The sequence below is a fragment of the Bubalus bubalis genome, chromosome 1, assembly GCF_019923935.1.
Source record: "Bubalus bubalis isolate 160015118507 breed Murrah chromosome 1, NDDB_SH_1, whole genome shotgun sequence".
Classification (NCBI taxonomy): Eukaryota; Metazoa; Chordata; class Mammalia; order Artiodactyla; family Bovidae; genus Bubalus; species Bubalus bubalis.
Window position 1 is genome coordinate 114,545,273 of NC_059157.1, and position 21,573 is coordinate 114,566,845.

General features: G+C 43.1%; 1 protein-coding gene across 3 annotated transcripts in view; it reads left to right on the forward strand.

The window, feature by feature from the left end:
- UMPS (uridine monophosphate synthetase) overlaps window positions 1-18,535 on the forward strand; it is a 51,868-nt gene extending 33,333 nt beyond the window's left edge. The window contains exon 6 of one of the 3 annotated variants that reach the window (XM_044934244.2): window positions 4,772-9,129. In XM_044934244.2, the coding sequence (XP_044790179.2) occupies window positions 4,772-4,899 (128 nt within the window). In that variant the 3' untranslated portion in view covers window positions 4,900-9,129. Of the gene's footprint in view, window positions 1-260; window positions 432-4,771; window positions 9,130-18,001 lie in introns of those variants that run through there. The other 2 variants (XM_044934555.2, XM_006078534.4) reach the window with 2 other exon arrangements.
- The last annotated feature ends 3,038 nt before the right edge of the window (window positions 18,536-21,573 follow it).

Below are 21,573 nucleotides of genomic sequence, written 5' to 3' on the forward strand. Positions count from 1 at the left end.
CTACCTGGTTATATGGAGATTCTTTTTGTCCTTTCAGAAGTGTGATGTCTTCTGCGAGACTTGTTCCATGTGTAGATGTATTTTTTGATGTATTTGTGGGAGGAGGCGAACTTCACATTCTTCCATCTGGATAACTGTTTTGAATGGGGAAGAAATGGTGATCTGGAAATATTTTTCCTGAATTGGTTATTGTATGAGAAACCTTGCTTATCACAAGTATGGGAGTTTATTCTATTCTACTTTCTATCTCTTTCCTTAAGATTGGAACTATGAACATCTGGTTTTCAGCAAAACTGTTTAAGATGAAAACAGCTGTGCTCCATAGAGGATGGAGAATGTTTGTGTACGTGCCGCTAATGTTTCCACGTGCGGAGTTGGGGCTTCCCAGGTGGTGCTGGCGGTAAAGAACTCACTGCCAATGCAGGAAGCATAAGAAACATGGGTTCAATCCCTGGGTCAGGAGGGTTCCTCTGGAGAAGGGAATGGCAGCCCACTCCCGTATTCTTGCTTGGAGAATCCCGTGGACAGAGGAGCCTGGCGGCTACAGTCCATGGCTAAATGAGAGTCTTACATGGCTGAAGTGACTTGTGTATGTGCTATGTTGTTTCCACATCGAGAGGTACCTTTTTTACAACCCCTTAGTGTATCCTAGTTACAATTGGGCTGTAATATGTTCAGTCATTTCACTGTGAATACACTTGAACTTTTTATAAACTTAACATTGTTGTACATATATTTTGCACATGTAGGGTATTTGGAACACGTTTATTAGGCTAGAAACCCCTTGAGGATGAGGTCTCTTTCTGAAGAATGCATATACTCTAGCACAGTATCCCTGTGCATCATAAATGTTCTATAAATACACAAGTGTTGAGGGAAGGATAATACACTGTATAGGAGCAGATGCAAGAATTGGTGTTTCTGTGGATGGAATGATAATACTGAGAACATACTGAATGAGATTATAGATTTGGTAAAGCTTAGTTGCTTTTAAATCCTGAAATACTTCAACTGTTGGATACCTATTAACCTTGACAGAACTAATTATTTTTTATAAATAACATAACACTTAAAACGAAAGACATCCTTTTCAGGATTTTGCTTTCAATTAAGTAAACAAAAAACATTGCAGGTTAACCAAAAAACAGTAGATGTTCCCCTGGGACTAGAGAATATTGAAGGTCTCTGCTATTTTTCAAGTTTCACATTGTAGGTTTTATATACTACAGAGTAGACCTCAGCAGAATGACTTACCTATTTAAGACTTGATAATAGCTGCCTTGATTTAGGTCATACCGGAATGGTCTAGTGGTTTTCCCTACTTTCTTCAATTTCAGTCTGAATTTAGCAATAAGGAGTTCATGATCTGAGCCACAGTCAGCTCCTGGTCTTGTTTTTGCTGACTGTATAGAGCTTCTCCATCTTTGGCTGCAAAGAATATAATCCATCTGATTTCAGTGTTGACCATCTGGTGATGTCCATGTGTAGAGTCTTCTCTTGTGTTGTTCGAAGAGGGTGTTTGCTATGACCAGTGCGTTCTCTTGGCAGAACTCTATTAGTCTTTGCCCTGCTTCAGTCTATAGTCCAATGCCAAATTTGCCTGTTACTCCAGGTACTTCTTGACTTCCTACTTTTACATTCCAGTCCCCTATAATGAAAAGGACATCTTTTTTGGGTTTTAGTTCTAGAAGGTCTTATAGGTCGAAGACCATTCAACTTGAGCTTCTTCAGCGTTACTGGTCAGGGCATAGACTAGGATTACTTGATATTGAATGATTTGCCTTGAAAACAAACAGAGATCATTCTGTCATTTTTGAGATTGTACCCAAGTACTGCATTTTGGACTCTTTTGTTGACTGTGATGGCTACTCCATTTCTCCTAAGGGATTCTTGACCACAGTAGTAGATATGATGGTCATCTGAGTTAAATTCACCCATTCCAGTCTATTTTAGTTCACTGATTCCTATAATGTTAGCATTCACTCTTGCCAGCTTCTGTTTGACGTCTTCCAATTTGCCTTGATTCATGGACCTGATATTCCAGGTTCCTATGCAATATTGCTCTTTGCAGCATCGGACCTTGCTTCTGTCACCAGTCACATCCACAACTGGGTGTTGTTTTTGCTTTGCTCTGTCCCTTCACTCTTTCTGGAGTTATTTCTCCACTGATATCAGTAGCATATTAGGCACCTACTGACCTGGGGAGTTCAGTATTCTTGCCTTGAGAACCCCATGAACAGTATGAAAAGGCAGAGAGATATAACACTGAAAGATGAAGTGGTTTGCCATTCCCTTCTCCAGTGGACCACGTTTTATCAGAACTCTCTACCATGACCCGTCCATCTTGGGTGGCCCCACACGGCATGGCTCATAGTTTCATTGAGTTAGACAAGGCTGTGGTCCCTGTGATCAGATTGGTTAGTTTTCTGTGATTGTGGTTTTCAGTCTGTCTTCCCTCTGATGGAGAAGGATAAGAGGCTTACAGAAGCTTCCTGATGGGAGAGACTGACTGAGGGGGAAATTGGACAGGGCCATGTTCCCTCCCTGTTATTTGACCCAGGGCCAAATTATGGTGGAGGTAATGAAGATAATAGTGACCTTCTTCAAAAGGTTCCATGGCACTGCTACATTCGGTGCCACCACCGGAGACTCCCAGACACTTACGGGCAAGTCTGGGTCAGTCTCTTGTGGAGTCACTGCTCCCTTTTCCTGGTGCACACAAGGTTCTGTTTGTGCCCGCCAAGAGTTTGCTTCCCAGTCCTGTGTAAGTTCTGGTGGCTCTATGGTGGAGTTAATGGCTACCTCCTTTAGGAGGGCTTATGCCATACCCAAAGCTTCTGTACCCAGAGCCCCTGTGGCAGTCCACTGCTGACCCGTTACCTCCTCAGGAGACACTCAAATATAGTTCTGGGTCCTGGTGTGCACAAGGTATGTTTGAGCCCTCTGAGCATCTCTGGCGGGTATGGGGTTTGATTGTAAATGCGATTTCGCCCCTCCTACCGTCTTGCTGGGGAAACAGCTGTGAAAACAATAGAAGCGAAAGGTGAAAAGGAAAGATATACCCATTTGAATGCAGAGTTCCAAAGAATAGCAAGGAGAGATAAGAAAGCCTTCTTCAGAGGAAAACAACAGAATGGGAAAGACTAGAGTTCTCTTCAAGAAAATTAGAGATACCAAGGGAAATTTCATGCAAAGATGGGCACAATAAAGGACAGAAACAGTATGGACCTAGCAGAAGCAGAAGATATTAAGAGGTGACAAGAATACACAGAAGAACTGTACAAAAAAGATCTTCATGACCCAGATAATCACGATGGTGTGCTCACTCACCTAGAGCCAGACATCCTGGAATGTGAAGTCAAGTGGGCCTTAGAAAGCATCACTACGAACAATGCTAGTGGAGGTGATGGAATTCCAGTTGAGCTATTTCAAATCCTGAAAGCTGATGCTGTGAAAGTGCTGCACTCAATATGCCAGCAAATTTGGAAAATTCAGGAGTGGCCGCAGGACTGGAAAAGGGCAGTTTTCATTCCAGTCCCAAAGAAAGGCAATGCCAAAGAATGCTCAAACTACCGCACAATCGCACTCATCTCACACGCTAGTCAAGTGATGCTTAAAATTCTCCACGCCAGACTTCAGCAATACGTGAACTGTGAACTTCCAGATGTTCAAGCTGGTTTTAGAAAAGTCAGAGGAACCAGAGATGGGACTACCAGACCACCTGACCTGCCTCTTGAGAAACCTGTATGCAGGTCAGGAAGCAACAGTTAGAACTGGACATGGAACAACAGACTGGTTCCAAATAGGAAAAGGAGTACGTCAAGGCTGTATATTGTCACCCTGCTTATTTAACTTATATGCAGAGCACATCATGAGAAACACTGGGCTGGAAGAAGCACAAGCTGGAATCAAGATTGCCAGGAGAAATATCAATAACCTCAGATATGCAGATGATATCACCCTTATGGAAGAAAGCAAAGAAGAACTAAAGTGTCTCTTGATGAAAGTGAAAGAGGAGAGTGAAAAAGTTGGCTTAAAGCTCAACATTTCAGAAAACTAAGATCATGGCATCCAGTCCCATCACTTCATGGCAAATAGATGGGGAAACAGTGAGAGACTTTATCTGCAGTAATTTCGGAGGCCCCCCCCCCCCCCATAGTGACTGCAGCCATGAAATTAAGACTCTTGTTCCTTGGAAGAAAAGTTATGACCAACCGAGACAGCATATTAAAAAGCAGAGACATTACTTCACCAGCAAAGGTCTGTCTAGTCAAAGCTGTGGCTTTTCCAGTAGTCATGTATGGATGTGAGAGTTGGACCATAAAGAAAGCTGAGCAATGAAGAATTTATGCTTTGAACTGTGGGCTTGGAAAGGACTCTTGAGAGTCCCTTTGCTGCAAGGAGATCCAAGCAGTCCATCCTAAAGGAGATCAGTCCTGAATATTCATTGGAAGGACTGATGCTGAAGTAAAACTCCAAACTTTGGCCACCTGATGCAAAGAACTGACTCATTGGGAAAGATTGAAGGCGGAGGAGAAGGGGACAACAGACGATGAGATGGTTGGATGGCATCACTTACTCAATAGACAGAATGTGAGTAAACTCGAAGAGTTGGTGACGGACAGGGAGGCCTTGCATGCTGCAGTCCCTGGGGTCTCAAAGAGTCGGACACGACTGAGTGACTAAAGAGTTGCTCTAGTAGCTTGATGGACTTCTCAGGTGGGTGAGTGGTAAAGAATCCATCCACCTGCCAAGCACGTTCCACCCCTAGGTCAGGAAGATTCCCCTGGAGAAGGAAATGTTCACCTGCACCAGTATTCTTGCCTGGGAAATCCCATGGACAGAGGAGCCTGGAGGACTGCAGTCCATCCAGTGGCAGAAGAGGTAGATACAACTTAGCAACTAAATAAGAAAGTACTTGACAATTTTTATTTTAAACCCTATATTTGTGCTAAACATTTTATGAGTTGGTTGGATTTGGATTCCTAGCCCTTACAGTATCTTTAGACAAATCACTTCCCTTGTTTCGGTCTCATTTTCTTGATCTGTAAAATGTGAATAACAACTCTGAACCTCAGAGTTGTTGAGAGGCTTAAAAGATAATGTGTGCAAAGCACTTAGCACAATGTCTTGGCATAGAGTACTCGGCTTGTTAATTAGTAATATTTATTGGAAGCTGCCATAGTTTTTCAAGTAGATAGTACAGTTAGGATCTGGGATTTTTAAAGCATCTTGGATTTGAAAGATAATGATATGCCACTTATCAGAAGTCTTCTGGAACAGCAGAATTTAAAAGGAAGGGAAAAATGGGGTTCAAGATGGCAACATAGGCTAATCCTGAGCCAGCCTTCTCCCAGATACGCTGAGTCTGTAACTACCTGTGTAACAGTTTCCTCTGGATAAAACCTAAGAGCTGGCTGAGCACAGTACAGCAAGCAAACGAGAAAAACCATCTTGATATTGGGTCTTCGCCCCTGGTATGGAGACCCAGATGCAAAGTGAAGCTCAAAACCCAGAGCTTTTTCTGAGGAGCAAAGGGTTTGAACTCCACATCAGGCATCCCAACTTTTTAAAAACTTGAACCTGAGAGATGAGCCCCAAAAACATCTAGCTCTGAAACACCATTGGGCTCATGTTCACAAGACTCACAAGACTAGTGATCTGAGACTCACCTGGCTCAGGGCCCAACTCAGAGGCAGCCCATCCTCAGACTTGAAGTAAAGGCTCATTGCTAATGTTTAAGAGTTGATCTAAGGGGTAGGCATCTAATTTAACACATACGTTGAAGAGCTTGTGGGAATTTCCTCCAGGGATGGAGACCAGTGGGCACCATCTTCACACTTTCCCTTTGCTGAACTGCTGAACAAGGAGCGTTTACAATGTCCCCTGATATTTGCAGCTGCTGCCCAAGGAACACCCCTTGATTACTGGGCTCTGAAGGTCAGGAGAGCTTATGTTTGGTCCCATGATAATAAGAGCTGTAGAGACAGTACTTGGCATCCCCCAACACTGCACAGATAGCACCCACAAAGAGGGTGTGTGAAAGAGGCCTGTGGGGCAGATACCTAGTGGCCCCGTGGAAGTCCTCTCAGGGAAAAGAGGCTGTGGACACAATCATTGTGCTGTCTCTCTCCACATTCCAGCTCACTGTTATCTCCCAAAAAGGAACTTACATCCCTGATTGGGACCCTGGTTTTTACAGCTTCCATTGAGGGATATATTTGCATAGGCTGTTTCTTGTGACCAGTGAGGGTTACACTTGAGGTTTCACTGAACTATCATCAACAGAGAGGGAGTTCTTAAATAGCCACCACCCCCAGGGCACAGCAGGAGCAGCAGACCCAGGAGCTCAGCCTTTTCAGGAGAGCATAGTCTGGTGGGCGCCATCGTTGTGCTCCGCTTGTGCGTCATTGCCGCTGTTATCACCTAGTAAAGAACGTATCTGGGGGCCAGCAGGACGTAATGCTTGCAGTCCTGCAGGACTATGTATTTGCAAACTTCAAAAGATTTTGCCAGGGGTGGAGACAAAGTGGTCAAGTAGAAGGAGTTAAGCTCACCTCTCATGAAAACACCAGAATCACAACTGCTGAACAGCCGTCAACAACAAAGACATGAACCTACCAAAAAAGATATTCTACACCTGACGATAAAGAAGGAGCCACAAATAGATGGTAGGAGGGGGTGCTTATACCTTATAATTAAATCTCATACCTGCCAGGTGGGTGACCCACAGATTGAAAAAGAATTATATTGCAGAGGTTTTCCCATAGGAGTGAGTTCTGAGCCCCACATGAGGCTCCCCAGCCTCCTTTTCCTGACGCTAGACAAGGAGCCCCAGAGTACTTGTCTATGAATGGAGGTGCAAACTGATGCAAGAAATGTATTCAAGAGCTGGAGGACTTCCCTGGTGGTCCAGTGGTTTCGACTCTGAACTTCCACTGCAGGAGTCAGTGGGCTTGAGTGCAGCAGCTCCATAGGACTGGGGAAACAGAAACTCCACTCTTGGGGGGCACACACAAGGTTTCACATGCACTTGGACCCAGAGGAAAGCAATGTGGAGGGTCCCTGGGAGAAGGTGCAGGTTGGCTGTGGCTCACTGTGGGGGCAAGTTAACTGGTGGCCGAGTTTCCAGGAAGTATTCATCAGTGTGAGCTCTCCCAGAGGTCACCATTTTGGCAAGGCCTGGCCCCAAAAACAGCCTGTAGGCTCCAGTGCTGGGACACCTCAGGCCAAGCAACCTGCAGGGTAGAGACACAGACTCAGCCCTAAGCAAACAGGCTGCCTAAAGTCCTCCTGACTCCACAGCTGCCTGTAAACGTACTTCTCGAGATAGCCTTGCTCACCAGACATAAGACCCAGCTCCACCCACCAGTGGTCAGGCACCCATCCCTCCCACGAGAAAATCTGCACGACCCCTGGAGCAACCTCACCTACCACAGTATGGACACCAGAAGCAAGAGCTACAGTCCTGCAGTCTGAAGAAAACAGACCGCAAACACAGAAAATCAGACAAAATCAGATGGCTAAGAAATACATTCCAGACGAAGGAACAAAACCTAAGAACAACAACTGAGTGAAGATAGGCAGTCTACTAGAAAAAGAATTCAGAGTAATGGTATCAAAGTAAAGATGATCCAATACCTCAAAAAGAATGGAGGCACAAACTGATACAAGACATGTTTATTAAAGAGCTAGGAGACTTCCCTCGTGGTCCAGTGATTTAGATTCTGTGCTTCCAGTGCAGGGGTCATGGGTTCGATCCCTGGTTGGGGAATTAAGATGCATGGTATAGCCAAAAAGAAAAAAAAAAAAGAAGCTTTTGAGAACAAACAGATGAAAAATACATAGAAATCAGTAGCAGATAAATGAGGCAGTAGAACAGATGAACAAACTGAAAAACAAGTTAGTGGAAATCATTTCTGTGGAAGAGAAGAAAGAAAAATGAAAAGATATGAGGACAGAGACCTCTGGAACAACATGAAATGCACCAACATTCACATTATAGTGGTCCCAGAGGGAGAAAGAGAAAGGACCTTAGAAAACGTTTTAAGAGAGAATATCCAAAAACTTTCCCCAAAAGAGAAAGGAGATACTCAAGTCCAGGAAGCACTGAGTCCCATACAGGATAAACCCAAGGAGGAACACACTGAGAGGCATTAATCAAACTAAGAGAAAATATTAAAAGCAACAAATAGCATAAAAGGGAATCCCCATAAGGTTATCAACTGATTTTTCAGCAGAAGTTCTGCAGGCCAGAAGGGAGTGGTATGATACATTTAAAATGATGAAGGATTAAAAACCTACAACCAAGAATACTCTACACAGAAAGGCACTTATTCACATTAGAGAAATCAAAAGCTTTACAGTATTTAGCACCATCAAAACCGCTTTACAAAAAATGCTAAAGGAAAAAAAAAAATGCTAAAGGAACTTCTCTAGATGGAAAAGAAAAGGCCCCAGGTAGAAACAAGAATATTATGAGTGGGAAAACTCACCAATAAAGGCATACATAAAGATAGGAAATCATCCACATACAAATCTGATATCAAAACCAGAAATCATGAAAAGAGTACAAATGTAAGATATTAGAAATGCATTTGAAATTGAGGCTAACAACTTAAAACAATTTTGTGTGTGTATGTGTAGAGAGAGAGAGAGAGCGCGAGCGAGCTATATAAAACCTCATGTTAATGGCAAACCGAAAATCTACAGTAGTACACACACAAAAAAAGGAATCCAAACACAACACTAAAGATAGTCATCAAATCACAAGAGAACAAGAGAAGGTCTATGAACAAAAACAAATCCAAAGCAATTAACAAAATGGCAGTATGAACATACATATCAATAATTAAAGTGTAATGGATTAAATGCTCCAACCAGAAAACAGACTGCTTGAATGGATACAAAAGAAAATAGAAGTTACCACAGACACCACAGAAATTCAAAGGCTCATGAGAGACTACTACAAGCAATTATACGCCAATGAAATGGACACTCTAGAAGAAATGGACAAATTTTTAGAAAGATACAAGCCCCCAGGACGGAACAAGTAAGAAATAGAAAATATGAAAGACCAATCACAAGTACTAAAATTAAAACTGAGTAAAAAAAAACTCCCAACAAAAATCCATGACCAGATGGCTTGGCTTCATAGTTCTATCAAATTTAGAAAAAGTTACCTGTCCTTCTGAAACTATTCCCAAAAACTGCAGAGGAAGGAACACTCCCAAATTCATTCTAAGAGGCTGCCAATCACCCTGATACCAAAATCAGACAAAGATACCACAAAAAAATAAAATTACAGGCCAGTATCCAGATGAATATAGGCACAAAAATCTTTAACAAAATACTAGCAAATTGAACCCAACAATACATTAACAGGATCATATACCACGACCAAGTGGGATTTATTCCAGGGATGCAAGGGTTTTTCAGTATCCACAAATCAATCAGTGTAATATAACACATCAACAAATTGAGAATAAAAACCATATGATCATCTCAATCAATGCAGAAAAAGCTTTTGACAAAATTCAACACCCATTTATGATGAAGACTCTCTAGAAAGTGGGCATAGAGGGAAGCTGCTTCATCATATTAAAAGCCATATATGACAAAATCACAGCGGTGAAAAGCTGAAAGCATTTCCTCTAAGATCAGGAACAAGGCAAGGATATCCACTCTTGTCACTTTTATTCAACATAGATTTGAAAGTCCTAGCCATGGCAACCAGAGAATGAATCTAGATGCTTAACTGAGACTCCCTTCTCTCTGGGACACTGGTAGGTCTTGGCACACCCTCAGTTACTGGGAGCTATTACAAATATCATAGGCTGCTTTGACAATCAGAAGATTTGAGAAACAACCAGGAGCTAGGGAAGGGTTGAATGACAAGGTTCATCTCATACATGAGGCTATTCCTTCAAGGCTGGGGAGACACTTGTTTCATCTAATGCATAGAAACCAACCCAGAGAAAAGCAGAATGAAGAAACAGAGGCATGTATTCCAAATGAAAGAACAAGATACAAGCCTCAGGGGAAAAAACCTTAATGAAATGGAGATAAGTAATTTACCTAATAATGAGTTCAAAGTAATGGTCATAAAGATGCTCCCCAAACTCAACTTCAAGAGAGGTGGAAAATACTAGTCACAGAGCTGAGGAATACAATAACATAACTGAAAATACAGTAGAGTGGTTCACTAGTAGACCGGGTGAAGCAAAGGAACTTGAGGAAAAGGCAGTGGAACTTACCCAATCGGGACAGAAACCAAAAAAATAAAAAACTAAAGATAGCTTAAAAGACTCATGGGATGCATCGAGCAGACTGGCATTCTCGTTATAGGAGTCCCAAGAAGAAAAGATAGAGAAAAGGCTAGAAACTTACTTGATGAAATAATGGCTGAAAACTTCCCTACTCGAGGGAAGGAAATGGACATCCAGACGCAGAAAGCCCAGTGTTCAGACGAGATAAGCCCAAAGAGACCCACATCGAGACACGTTATAATTAAAAGCACCAAAAGCTAAACATAAGAGAATCTTAAAGCAGCAAGAGAAAAACTTCTTATATACAACTGACCCCCCATGAGACTATCAGCAGAATTTTCAGCAGAAACTTTGCAGATCAGAAAGCAGTGGCATAATATAGCGGAAGTGTGAAAAAAAAAAAAAAAAACCTTGTAACAAAGAACTCTACCCAGCAGAGTTATTCAGAATTGAAGAGTTTTCCAGATTAGCAAGTCTAAATGAGGTCAAGCATTGCTACACTGGCTTTACAAGAAATGTTAAAAGGACTTCTTTAGGCTGAAAAGAAAGGGTGCTAATTAGTAACAAGAAAACTTAGGAAAGAGTAAGTTTCACTGAAAAAGCAAATATATAGTCAAGGTAGTGAGTGGACCAACCCGGAGAAAGCGATGGCACCCCACTCCAGTACTCTTGCCTGGAAAATCCCGTGGACGGAGGAGCCTGGTAGGCTGCAGTCCATGGGGTCGCTAAGAGTCAGACACGACTGAGCGACTTCACTTTCACTTTTTACTTTCATGCACTGGAGAAGGAAATGGCAACCCACTCCAGTGTTCTTGCCTGGAGAATCCCAGGGACGGGGGAGCCTGGTGGGCTGCCGTCTATGGGGCTGCACAGAGTCGGACACGACTGAAGTGACTTAGCAGCAGCAGTGGATCAACCACTTAAAAGGTTGAGGCAAAAGTAGTGAAAATAATTACAACTATAGAATTAATTAAAATATAAGACAAAAAGATGTAAAATGTGGCATCGAAAACAAAACTTTGTGGAGGGAATGAACATGTAGAGATTTAGAATGCAGTCAAACTTAAGTTATCAACTGAAAATAGAATATATAATAAACCACATGGAAAGCACAATCCTATAGCAGATAAGCAGAAGATGAAGAGAAAGGAATCTAAGCATACCAATAAAGAGACTCATATGCAGTGGAAGAAACCAACAGAAGGAAGAAGAGAGACTCAATAGATGCAGAAAACATATTTGACAAAATTCAACATCCATTTGAGAAAGACTCTTAACAAAGTGGCTATAGAGAGAACTTACCTCAACATAATTAAGGCCACAGCCAACATCATACCAAAAAAGGTGAAAGGTTTTCCTCTAAAATCAAAAACACAACAGCAGTGCCCACTTTTGCCACTTTTATTCAAGATAGTTTTGGAGATCCTAGCCAGAGAAATTAATCAAGAAAAAGTATAACAGAAAGTATCTGAATTGTAAAACTGTCACTATTTGTAGAAGACATATTACTATATATGGGAAACCCTACAGACTCAAAAAGACTGTTAGAACTAATACACAAATTCAGTTAAGTTACAAGATACAAGGTCAAAAATCTGTTGCATTTTTATACACTAACAATCAGAAATTAAGAAAACAATCCCATTTACAATTGCATCAGAAAAAAATACCTACAAGTAAATTTAACCAAGGAGGTGAAAGGCCTGTACACTAAAAACCATAAAGACAGAATCATTTTTGAATGACAATGAGCACACAAAGAAATGGAAAGATATTTCATGCTCATCTACCCGAAGAATCTTGTAAAGATGTCTGAATTACCCAAAGCAAACTACAGATTCAGTGTAATCCCTACTAACAGTCTAATAGCACTTTTCACAGAAATGGAAGAGAGTCCTAAAATTTCTTTGGAATCACAAAAGGCATCAAATAGCCAAAGCAGTCTGGAGAAAGAATAATGAAACTGGAGGCATCACACTCCCTAATTTCAAATTACAAAACTTAAAAACAGACACCTAGATCAATGGAACAAAATAGCCCAGAAATTAACCCACACATATACGGTCAATTAGTTTTTGAAAAGAGCCAAGAATATACAATGGGGATAGGATGGCCTCTTCAATAAAGTGGTGTTGGGAAGACTGGTTAGCCACATGCAAAAGAATGAAACTGGACCACTATCTTATACCATACACAAAGCTTAATTCAAAATGGATTAAAGCCATGAATGTAAAATCTGAAACCGTAAAGTTACTAGAATAAAACATATGTGGTAATCATTGCTACATCAGTCTTCTCAATGATTTTTTAAAAATCTGACTCCAAAACAACAGAAGCAGAAATGAACAAGTGGGACTTCATCAAACTTAAAAGCTTCCACACAGCAAAGGAAACCAGCAAAATAAAAAGGCAACTTATTGAATGATTGTTTCCTTGGTGGCTCAGACAGTAAAGAGTTTGCCTGCAGTGCAAGAGACCTGGGTTTGATCCCTAGGTTGGGAAGATCCTCTGGAGAAGGAAATGGCAATCCACTCTGTATTCTAGCCTGGAGAACCCCATGGACAGAGGAGCCTGGCAGGCTATAGTCCTTGGGTTCACAAAGAGTTGGATACGACTGAGCAACTAACACTTTCACTTGCGGAATGATAGAACATATTTCCAAATCATGTGTCTGATTAGGGGCTAGTGTACAAATGTAAAGAACTCATACAGCTCAATAAGAACAACAGAACAATCAGATTAAAAAATTGGCAAAGGGGACTTCCCTGGTGGTCCAGTGGCCAAGACTGCATGCTCCCAAAGCAGGGGACCCAGGTTTGATCCCTGGTCAGGGAACTAGATCCCACATGCCCCAACTAAAGATCCCACATGCCCCAACCAAGACCCAGCACAGCCAAATAAGTAAAAATAAATAGTAAGTAAATATTTTTTAAATTGGTAAAGGATCTGAATAGACAGTTTTCAAAAAGAATACAAATGGCCAAAAAATGCATGAAAAGATGCTCAGCATCACTTATCATCAGGAAAATGCAAAACAAACACAATGAGATACCACCTCCCACATGTTAGAATGACTACTGTCAAAGCTTTTTCTCTATGATCAGAAACAACAAGGATGCCCACTATCACAAGAAATAACATGTGCTGGTGAGGATCTGGAGAAAAGGGCCTCTTGCACACTGTATGTGAGAATGTAAATTGGTGCAGCTCCTATGGGGAACAGTATGGATGTTCCCCCAAAAATTAAAAATAGAACTACCATATGATCCAGCAGCTCCACTTCTGGGTATTTATCCAAAGAAAACAAAAACTCGGAGAAATATCTGCACCCCCATGTTCACAGCAGTATTTACCACAGCCAAGATACGGAAACAAGCTAAGTGCCCACTGATGGGTGAGCAGAGAAGATGCTGTATATGCACACAATGGAGTTATCACTCAGCTATTAAAAAAAGAAACCTTAGGATTTGTGACAATATGGATGGATACCCTTGAGGGTACTATGCTAAGTGAAATAAGTCAGAGAAAGACAAATACTATATGATCGCTTATATATGTAAGCTAAAAACCAAAAGAACAAGCTTATAGACAAAACAGATTGCTTGCTCCCAGAGTTTTAGGGTGGGATGGATGGGATAGATGGAATGGACGAAGGGGGTCAAAGGGTAGAGACTTGAAGTTACAGAGTAAGTCATGAGGATGTAATGTACAACATGCCAAATTTGTTGCTGTTTGAAAGTTGTAAATCTTAAAAGTTCTTATCACAAGAGAAAAAAAATTCTGTGGTTATATAAGGTCAGTCAGTTCAGTTGCTCAGTCATGTCCGATTCTTTGCAACCCCATGAACTGCAGCACACCAGGGCTCCCTGTCCATCACCATCTCCCGGAGTTCACTCAAACTCACGTCCATCCAGTTGATGATGCCATCCAGCCATCTCATCCTCTGTCATCCCCTTCTCCTGCCCCCAATCCCTCCCAGCATCAGAGTCTTTTCCAATGAGTCAACTTTTTGCATCAGGTGGCCAAAGTACTGGAGTTTCGGGTTTAGCATCATTCCTTCCAAAGAACACCCAGGGCTGATCTCCTTCAGAATGGACTGGTTGGATCTCCTTGCAGTCCAAGGGACTCTCAAGAGGCTTCTCCAACACCACAGTTCAAAAGCATCAATTCTTTGGTGCTCAGCTTTCTTCACAGCCCAACTCTCATATCCATACATGACCACTGGAAAAACCATAGCCTTGACCAGACGGACCTTTGTTGGCAAACTAATGTCTCTGCTTTTCAATATGCTATCTAGGTTGGTTATAACTTTCCTTCCAAGGAGTAAGCATCTTTTAATTTCATGGCTGCAGTCACTCACCATCTGCAGTGATTTTGGAGCCCCCAAAAATAAAGTCTGATACTGTTTCCACTGTTTGCCATGAAGTGATGGGACCAGATGCCATGATCTTTTCTGAATGTTGAGCTTTAAAGCCAACTTTTTCACTCTCCTCTTTCACTCTCATGAAGAGGCTTTTTAGTTCCTCTTCACTTTCTGCCATAAGGGTGGTGTCATCTGCATATCTGAGGTTATCGAAATTTCTCCCGGCAATCTTGATTCCAGCTTGTGCTTCCTCCAGCCCAGCGTTTCTCATGATGTACTCTGCATAGAAGTTAAATAAGCAGGGTGACAATATACAGCCTTGACGTACTCCTTTTCCTCTTTGGAACCAGTCTGTTGTTCCATGTCCAGTTCTAACTGTTGCTTCCTGACCTGCATATAGGTTTCTCAAGAGGCAGGTCAGGTGGTCTGGTATTCCCATCTCGTTCAGAATTTTCCACAGTTTATTGTGATCCACACAGTCAAAGGCTTTGGCATAATCAATAAAGCAGAAATAAATGTTTTTCTGGAACTCTCTTGCTTTTTCCATGATCCAGCGGATGTTGGCAATTTGATCTCTGGTTCCTCTGCCTTTTCTAAAACCAGCTTGAACATCAGGAAGTTCATGGTTCAGGTATTGCTGAAGCCTGGCTTGGAGAATTTTGAGCATTACTTTACTAGTGTGTGAGATGAGTGCAATTGTGCGGTAGTTTGAGCATTTTTTGGCATTGCCTTTCTTTGGGATTGGAATGAAAACTGACCTTTCCCAGTCCTGTGGCCACTGCTGAGTTTTCCAAATTTGCTGGCATATTGAGTGCAGCACTTTCACAGCATCATCTTTGAGGATTTGAAATAGTGCAACTGGAATTCCATCACCTCCACTAGCTTTGTTCATAGTGATGTTTCCTAAGGCCCACTTGACTTAACATTCCAGGATGTCTGGCTCTAGGTGAGTGATCACACCATTGTGATTATCTTGGTCATGAAGATCTTTTTCATACAGTTCTTCTGTGTATTCTTGCCACCTTTTCTTAATATCTTCTGCTTCTGTTAGGTCCATACCCTTTCTGTCCTTTATCGAGCCCATCTTTGCATGTTCCCTTGGTATCTCTAATTTTCTTGAAGAGATCTCTAGTCTTTCCCATTCTGTTGTTTTCCTCTATTTCTTTGCATTGATCGCTGAGCAAGGCTTTCTTATCTCTCCTAGCTATTCTTTGGAACTCTGCATTCAGATGCTTCTATCTTTCCTTTTCTCCTTTGCTTTTCACTTCTCTTCTTTTCACAGCTATTTGTAAGGCCTCCTCAGACAGCCATTTTGCTTTTTTGCATTTCTTTTCCATGGGGATGGTCTTGATCCCTGTCTCCTGTACAATGTCACAAACCTCCATCCGTAGTTCATCAGGCACTCTATCAGATCTAGGCCCTTAAATCTATTTCTCACTTCCACTGTATAATCATAAGGGATTTGATTTAGGTCATACCTGAATGGTCTAGTGGTTTTCCCTACTTTCTTCAATTTAAGTCTGAATTTGGCAATAAGGAGCTCATGATCTGAGCCACAGTCAGCTCCTGGTCTTGTTTTTGCTGACTGTATAGAGCTTCTCCATCTTTGGCTACAACGAATATAATCCATCTGATTTCAGTGTTGACCATCTGGTGATGTCCATGTGTAGAGTCTTCTCTTGTGTTGTTGGAAAAGGGTGTTTGCTATGACCAGTGTGTTCTCTTGGCAAAATTCTATTAGCCTTTGCCCTGCTTCATTCCGTATTCCAAGGCCAAATCTGCCTGTTACTCCAGGTGTTTCTTGACTTCCTACTTTTGCATTCCAGTCCCCTGTAATGAAAAGGACATCTTTTTTGGGTGTTAGTTCTAAAAGGTCTTGTAGGTCTTCATAGAACTGTTCAACTTCAGCTTCTTCAGCGTTACTGGTTTGGGCATAGACTTGGATTACTGTGATGTTGAATGGTTTGCTTTGGGAACAAACAGAGATCATTCTGTTGTTTTTTAGATTGCATCCAAGTACTGCATTTCGGACTCTTTTGTTGATTATGATGGCTACTCCATTTCTTCTAAGGGATTCCTGCCCGCAGTAGGAGATACAATGGTCATCTGAGTTAAATTCACCCATTCTAGTCCATTTTAGTTTGCCGATTCCTAGAATGTCGACGTTCACTCTTGCCATCTCCTGTTTGACCACTTCCAATTTGCCTTGATTCCTTGCCTGGCAAATCCCATGGACAGAGGAGCCTGGTAGGCTGCAGTCCATGGGGTCTCTAGGAGTTGGACACGACTGAGCGACTTCACTTTCACTTTCACTTTCATGCATTGGAGAAGGAAATGGCAACCCACTCCAGTGTTCTTGCCTGGAGAATCCCAGGGACGGGGGAGCCTGGTGGGCTTCCGTCTATGGGGTCACACATAGTCGGACACAACTGAAGCGACTTAGCAGCAGCGGCAGCATGGACCTAACATTCCAGGTTCCTATGCAATATTGCTCTTTACAGCATCGGACCTTGCTTCTATCACCCGTGCTTTGGCTCCATCCCTTCATTTTTTCTGGAGTTGTTTCTCCACTGATCTCCAGTAGCATATTGGGCACCTACTGACCTGGGGAGTTCCTCTTTCAGTATCCTATCATTTTGCCTTTTCATACTGTTCATGGGGTTCTCAAGGCAAGAATACTGAAGTGGTTTGCCATTCCCTTCTCCAGTGGACCACATTCTGTCAGACCTTTCCAGGTGTTGACTAGACTTACTGTGATGATGTATCCAAATACTGTTTCCAAATACATTCATAATGTATAATGTGTCCAAATACTGAGTCATGATGTACACCTGAAACTAATGTCATGTGTCAGTTACACTTCAGTAAAAAAGAATTCTTAAAGGAAAAAAAAAAAAAAAAGCCAGAATTAAGAATTAGGATCTGTACATAATCGAAGCATTTGGTAGAGTTGCAGGGAAAGCTTCAAACATGTGGTTGTGGTCAGGGCAGATGCCTTATGAGGACTTTTCCAACAGCGTGGCACAGTGATTCTAAAATGTATACTAAATAGTCTTGAATTGTGAGGTAATTTTATTGCATTATATTTAGTATTGAACCTTTTAGGGCAAAATAAATTTTTTTTATACTGTTAAAGTGTAAATGCGCTAAAATTAGACATCAAAAAGGAATTGGTGAGCATCTGTTTCCACTGTGGAGATCTCTGGCCAGTTTAAGAGTCTCTTCACCTGCCTTTATTCAGTTGCTGTGTAGAAGGGGCATGGTGAACAAGAGCATATTCTTATTTAAATCAGGTTCGATACTTCTCAGAAAGGTGACGTTTCAGGTTTTTTTCATTTTCTGTATTAAACAGACTTCTTTGTGTTTGTAGGTGATAATCTCGGCCAGCAGTACCACAGCCCACAAGAAGTCATCGGCAAACGAGGCTCTGATATCATCATTGTGGGCCGGGGCATAATAGCATCAGCTAATCCGCTGGAAGCAGCCGAGATGTACAGAAAAGCTGCTTGGGAAGCTTACTTGAGTAGACTTGCTGTTTGAGCCTCTTGGATGTGCTTTTGGGATGGCCCAGGAGATAGATACATGGACTCCTGAGATGCCACTGGCTTGAAACAATAAGCAGCCTTTAATCCTGCTTGGATTTGTCCATGGGTCCTGTGTGGAACTGGAGTTACCACGGTCGACAGGAAATATCGAATGACTTGTGATCACTACGCTGTCACTGTCATCAGTTCAAGATTTCGTTACTGAGACTGATGCTAGTTAGGCAGTCAAACCCCATTCTGTCAGAATGTCACATTTGAGGACTGTGCCCCCTCCCCCCCCCACCATCTCCAGATCAGACCTTTTGATTCTTTTAACTGCCGTGATACAGAAATTTTAGGTCATAAGGAGCTTAAAACCAGTACAACATTTCTGGGTCCTTTATTCTCTAATGGGGTACCCTAATAATACTTAAATATTAGCCATTCTGCCTAAAAGTAATAGACCAGGTGTGTACATGGTGCTAGCTCCCAGCACTGCTAACCACTCACTCACGGGAGAGGGCCTGCTGGGGAAGCAGGAGATGAGCCCCTGAAGCCTGTGTCTGGCTTTCATTGCAACATGGAGAGGGCTTCTCTGTTACACATGGAGCAGCTGCTCTTTCATTTATTTAAAAAGACAACAGTGTCAAGAGGTCTGAGGTTTCACTTGGAAGTTTGTCAGGGGATCCCACATGATTGTCCCAAAGGGCATCGCTAGAGAGATGTCAGCCTTCAGATTCAGAAATAGAAAGGAGCCCAGCAACAGAGGGTTGAAGTTGGTAGTGACAACCATCCGGGTTTCCACAGTGGAGGCGCTGGGCACATCCACCTTTCCTCACACATGCGGCAGTTAGGCAGCCCTCTTATTCTGGCCACAACTGCACTTTTTCCTAGAAATTCTCAGTTTCTGGATGATCCCTGTTCTCCAAAGAAATTGGTCTGTTCAGGAAGCATCTTAGAGGGGAGTGAAGGATATGGGCTCAGATGATCATTTTGAAATGGCCCCATTTAAGGCTTATCTTAGAGTCTACACTTAATCACCTCTGCCCCAAAGTCCAGTTCAGCTTCGGGTCCCAGTGCTGCAGCTCCAGAGAAGTCCCCTCTGGGAAAGGGAAATGATCACAGAATAAGGTTGGAAGGAAATGGAAGAGGTGTGACCTTGGGGCTACTCTGGAGGAGCTGAAAGTTAGAAATTGTCTTCAAAGTCTTGGTGACCTCAAGGCTGAGAGACCTTTGCAGTAATGTGCTGAGATTCTTGCACTTCAGCATGCATCAGAATCACGTAGAATCTCAGTCAGTCAGATGCTGGCCCAGCTCCAGTGTTTCTGCCTCTGGGTAGTTCTAGGACAGGACATGAAAGTTTGCATTTCTAACAAGTTCTCAGGCGATGCTAATTCTGGTGCAGGCACCACACTTGGAGCATCACCGCCCTGCTTCGTCACATTTTTCTTCTGCAATAAGGCGGTCGTGGGGTCTCCACCTCCTGCTGAGAAACCCACTCCTGCCGTAAGCAGTTCTGGTACTGAGGTTCACTCAGGCCCCTTCTCAGGGGTAATGAAGGGAATTCAGGAGCATCAAAGAACTACCCGGGCCCCACCATCAGAGACTGGTTTAGCAGACAGGCGATGAAGCCTGGAAATCTGCATTTGTAACAGGTACTTCAGGTGATTTTGATGTTTTTCAAGACTAAGCCCAGCGCAGACATTCTGGAATCATGAAACTTTGAAGCACAAATTGACTAAGACAAGACAAAGAAGAATTTGGCTGTCCAGGAGCTGTGAGGGGGCTATTCAGCCTAGACCTATTTTAGAGGCATTTTTGATAGTTTAGCCCTTTTGTGGTCAAGGAGTATTGAAAACACCCGACGTAGTGAAGAATGTGGGGACAGCCCTCACAGGACACCCAAAACAACATCTGAGAGCAGTGGGAGTGGGCGATATGAACACTGGCCTCTCCTCCACTCCAGGTCTTTAGTACAGCAAAGGGCAGCGGATGTGTAGTGCTACACGAGCCTCAGAACCCTGGTCCTCTCCTCAGTTTAGAGCTACAGGCGTACAGACACTGTTCACAACCAGCTTGTGAGCCACACAGGCCCAGGGCTCAGAACCAGCTCACTCGCGCCCATGCTGATGTGGACCGCCACCAGCCTCTGGAAAACGGGCACCGGAGGGTGCGGATGGCAGCCTGAGGACACAGCTCGCACTCACCTACTTCTGAACCTAATGCTGCTGGGTTCGTGCAGGCAAGGCCCAGAAGCACCCCTGTAATCCTGTGAGGTGGGTGGACACAGGAGCAAGAGTGGGGAGGCTCAGGGCTAGGATGCACGCTCATGTGTGTGGGTGTCAGAGCACCAACTGGATGGCCCTTGCTTGGGAAGAGCTGAGGTTTCCGACAGCCCGTTCTGGTGACCGCAGTGCTGACCCATAGACGCAGTCCGTGGGCCTCCTACCAACGATAGGTCTGCTGCTACATGAGGGTCAAGTTCTGGCTGGGGCGTGGGGGTTGGGGTGCTGAAAGGGACGAAAGAAAGTACCTGAGGAAATCCAGCAACCAGGGGAGGAAAGCAAAGAGAACCGCCTGTGATAGGTATAAGCTCTAAGAGCGCAGGGATTTCACCTGCTCAGTGCAGGAGCTGGAGCAGGCCCAGCAAGTGCTTCTGAATGAAAGTGAGCGTAGGGCCTTCTGGGGAAGGGGGGCAGCCACAGGAAGCAGACCCACTGCAGGATAACAAGAGGAGGATGGCAGTTTGTGTGTGTTGGGGGGCCCCGGCACAGGGTGGGGGTCGCTGAAATGAAGATTTCTGCCATGATTTGAATGTGAAAATTAGGTGGAAAAATTTCAAGATGGTATAATATTGAGAACTACATCTGTGGGCGGGAAGGTCAAGTGGAAAACATACCAAAATTCAAAACAAAGGGACAAAGAAATGGAAATAATGAGGGAGTAGATGAGAGAGGCTTAGAGAACAGATTCATGAATATAAAGAGGAAAAGACAATGTAAGGACAGGAAGTAATCATAATTGAGGAAAGTTTCCACAGTCATGAAAAAATACTTGCGTCTGCAGAAGCAAAGGGCCCACTAAGTTCTAGGCGGGTGTTATGGACAAAGGTGTATACCTGGACACATCTGTCAATATGACTGAATTTCAAGGATGGAAAATTTATAAGCATCTCGAGGAATAATCCCTTGCAAAGGGAGGGAATCAACTGGGCTTGAGAAAGGCCCATCACAACCAGGAATCCTGAGCCCAGCCACATGATCCATCCAGCTGTGGCAGCCTGGCTGTGAGCATTCATGGTGCACCTCAGTGCTCCGATTCATGAAAAGGCTCACTGGGGGAGGCTGGGAGTGCACAGGTGGGTGGGGGTGGGGTGGGGGGGTGCAGGGGAGGAATCTGGCAATATTGGGACCAGTCA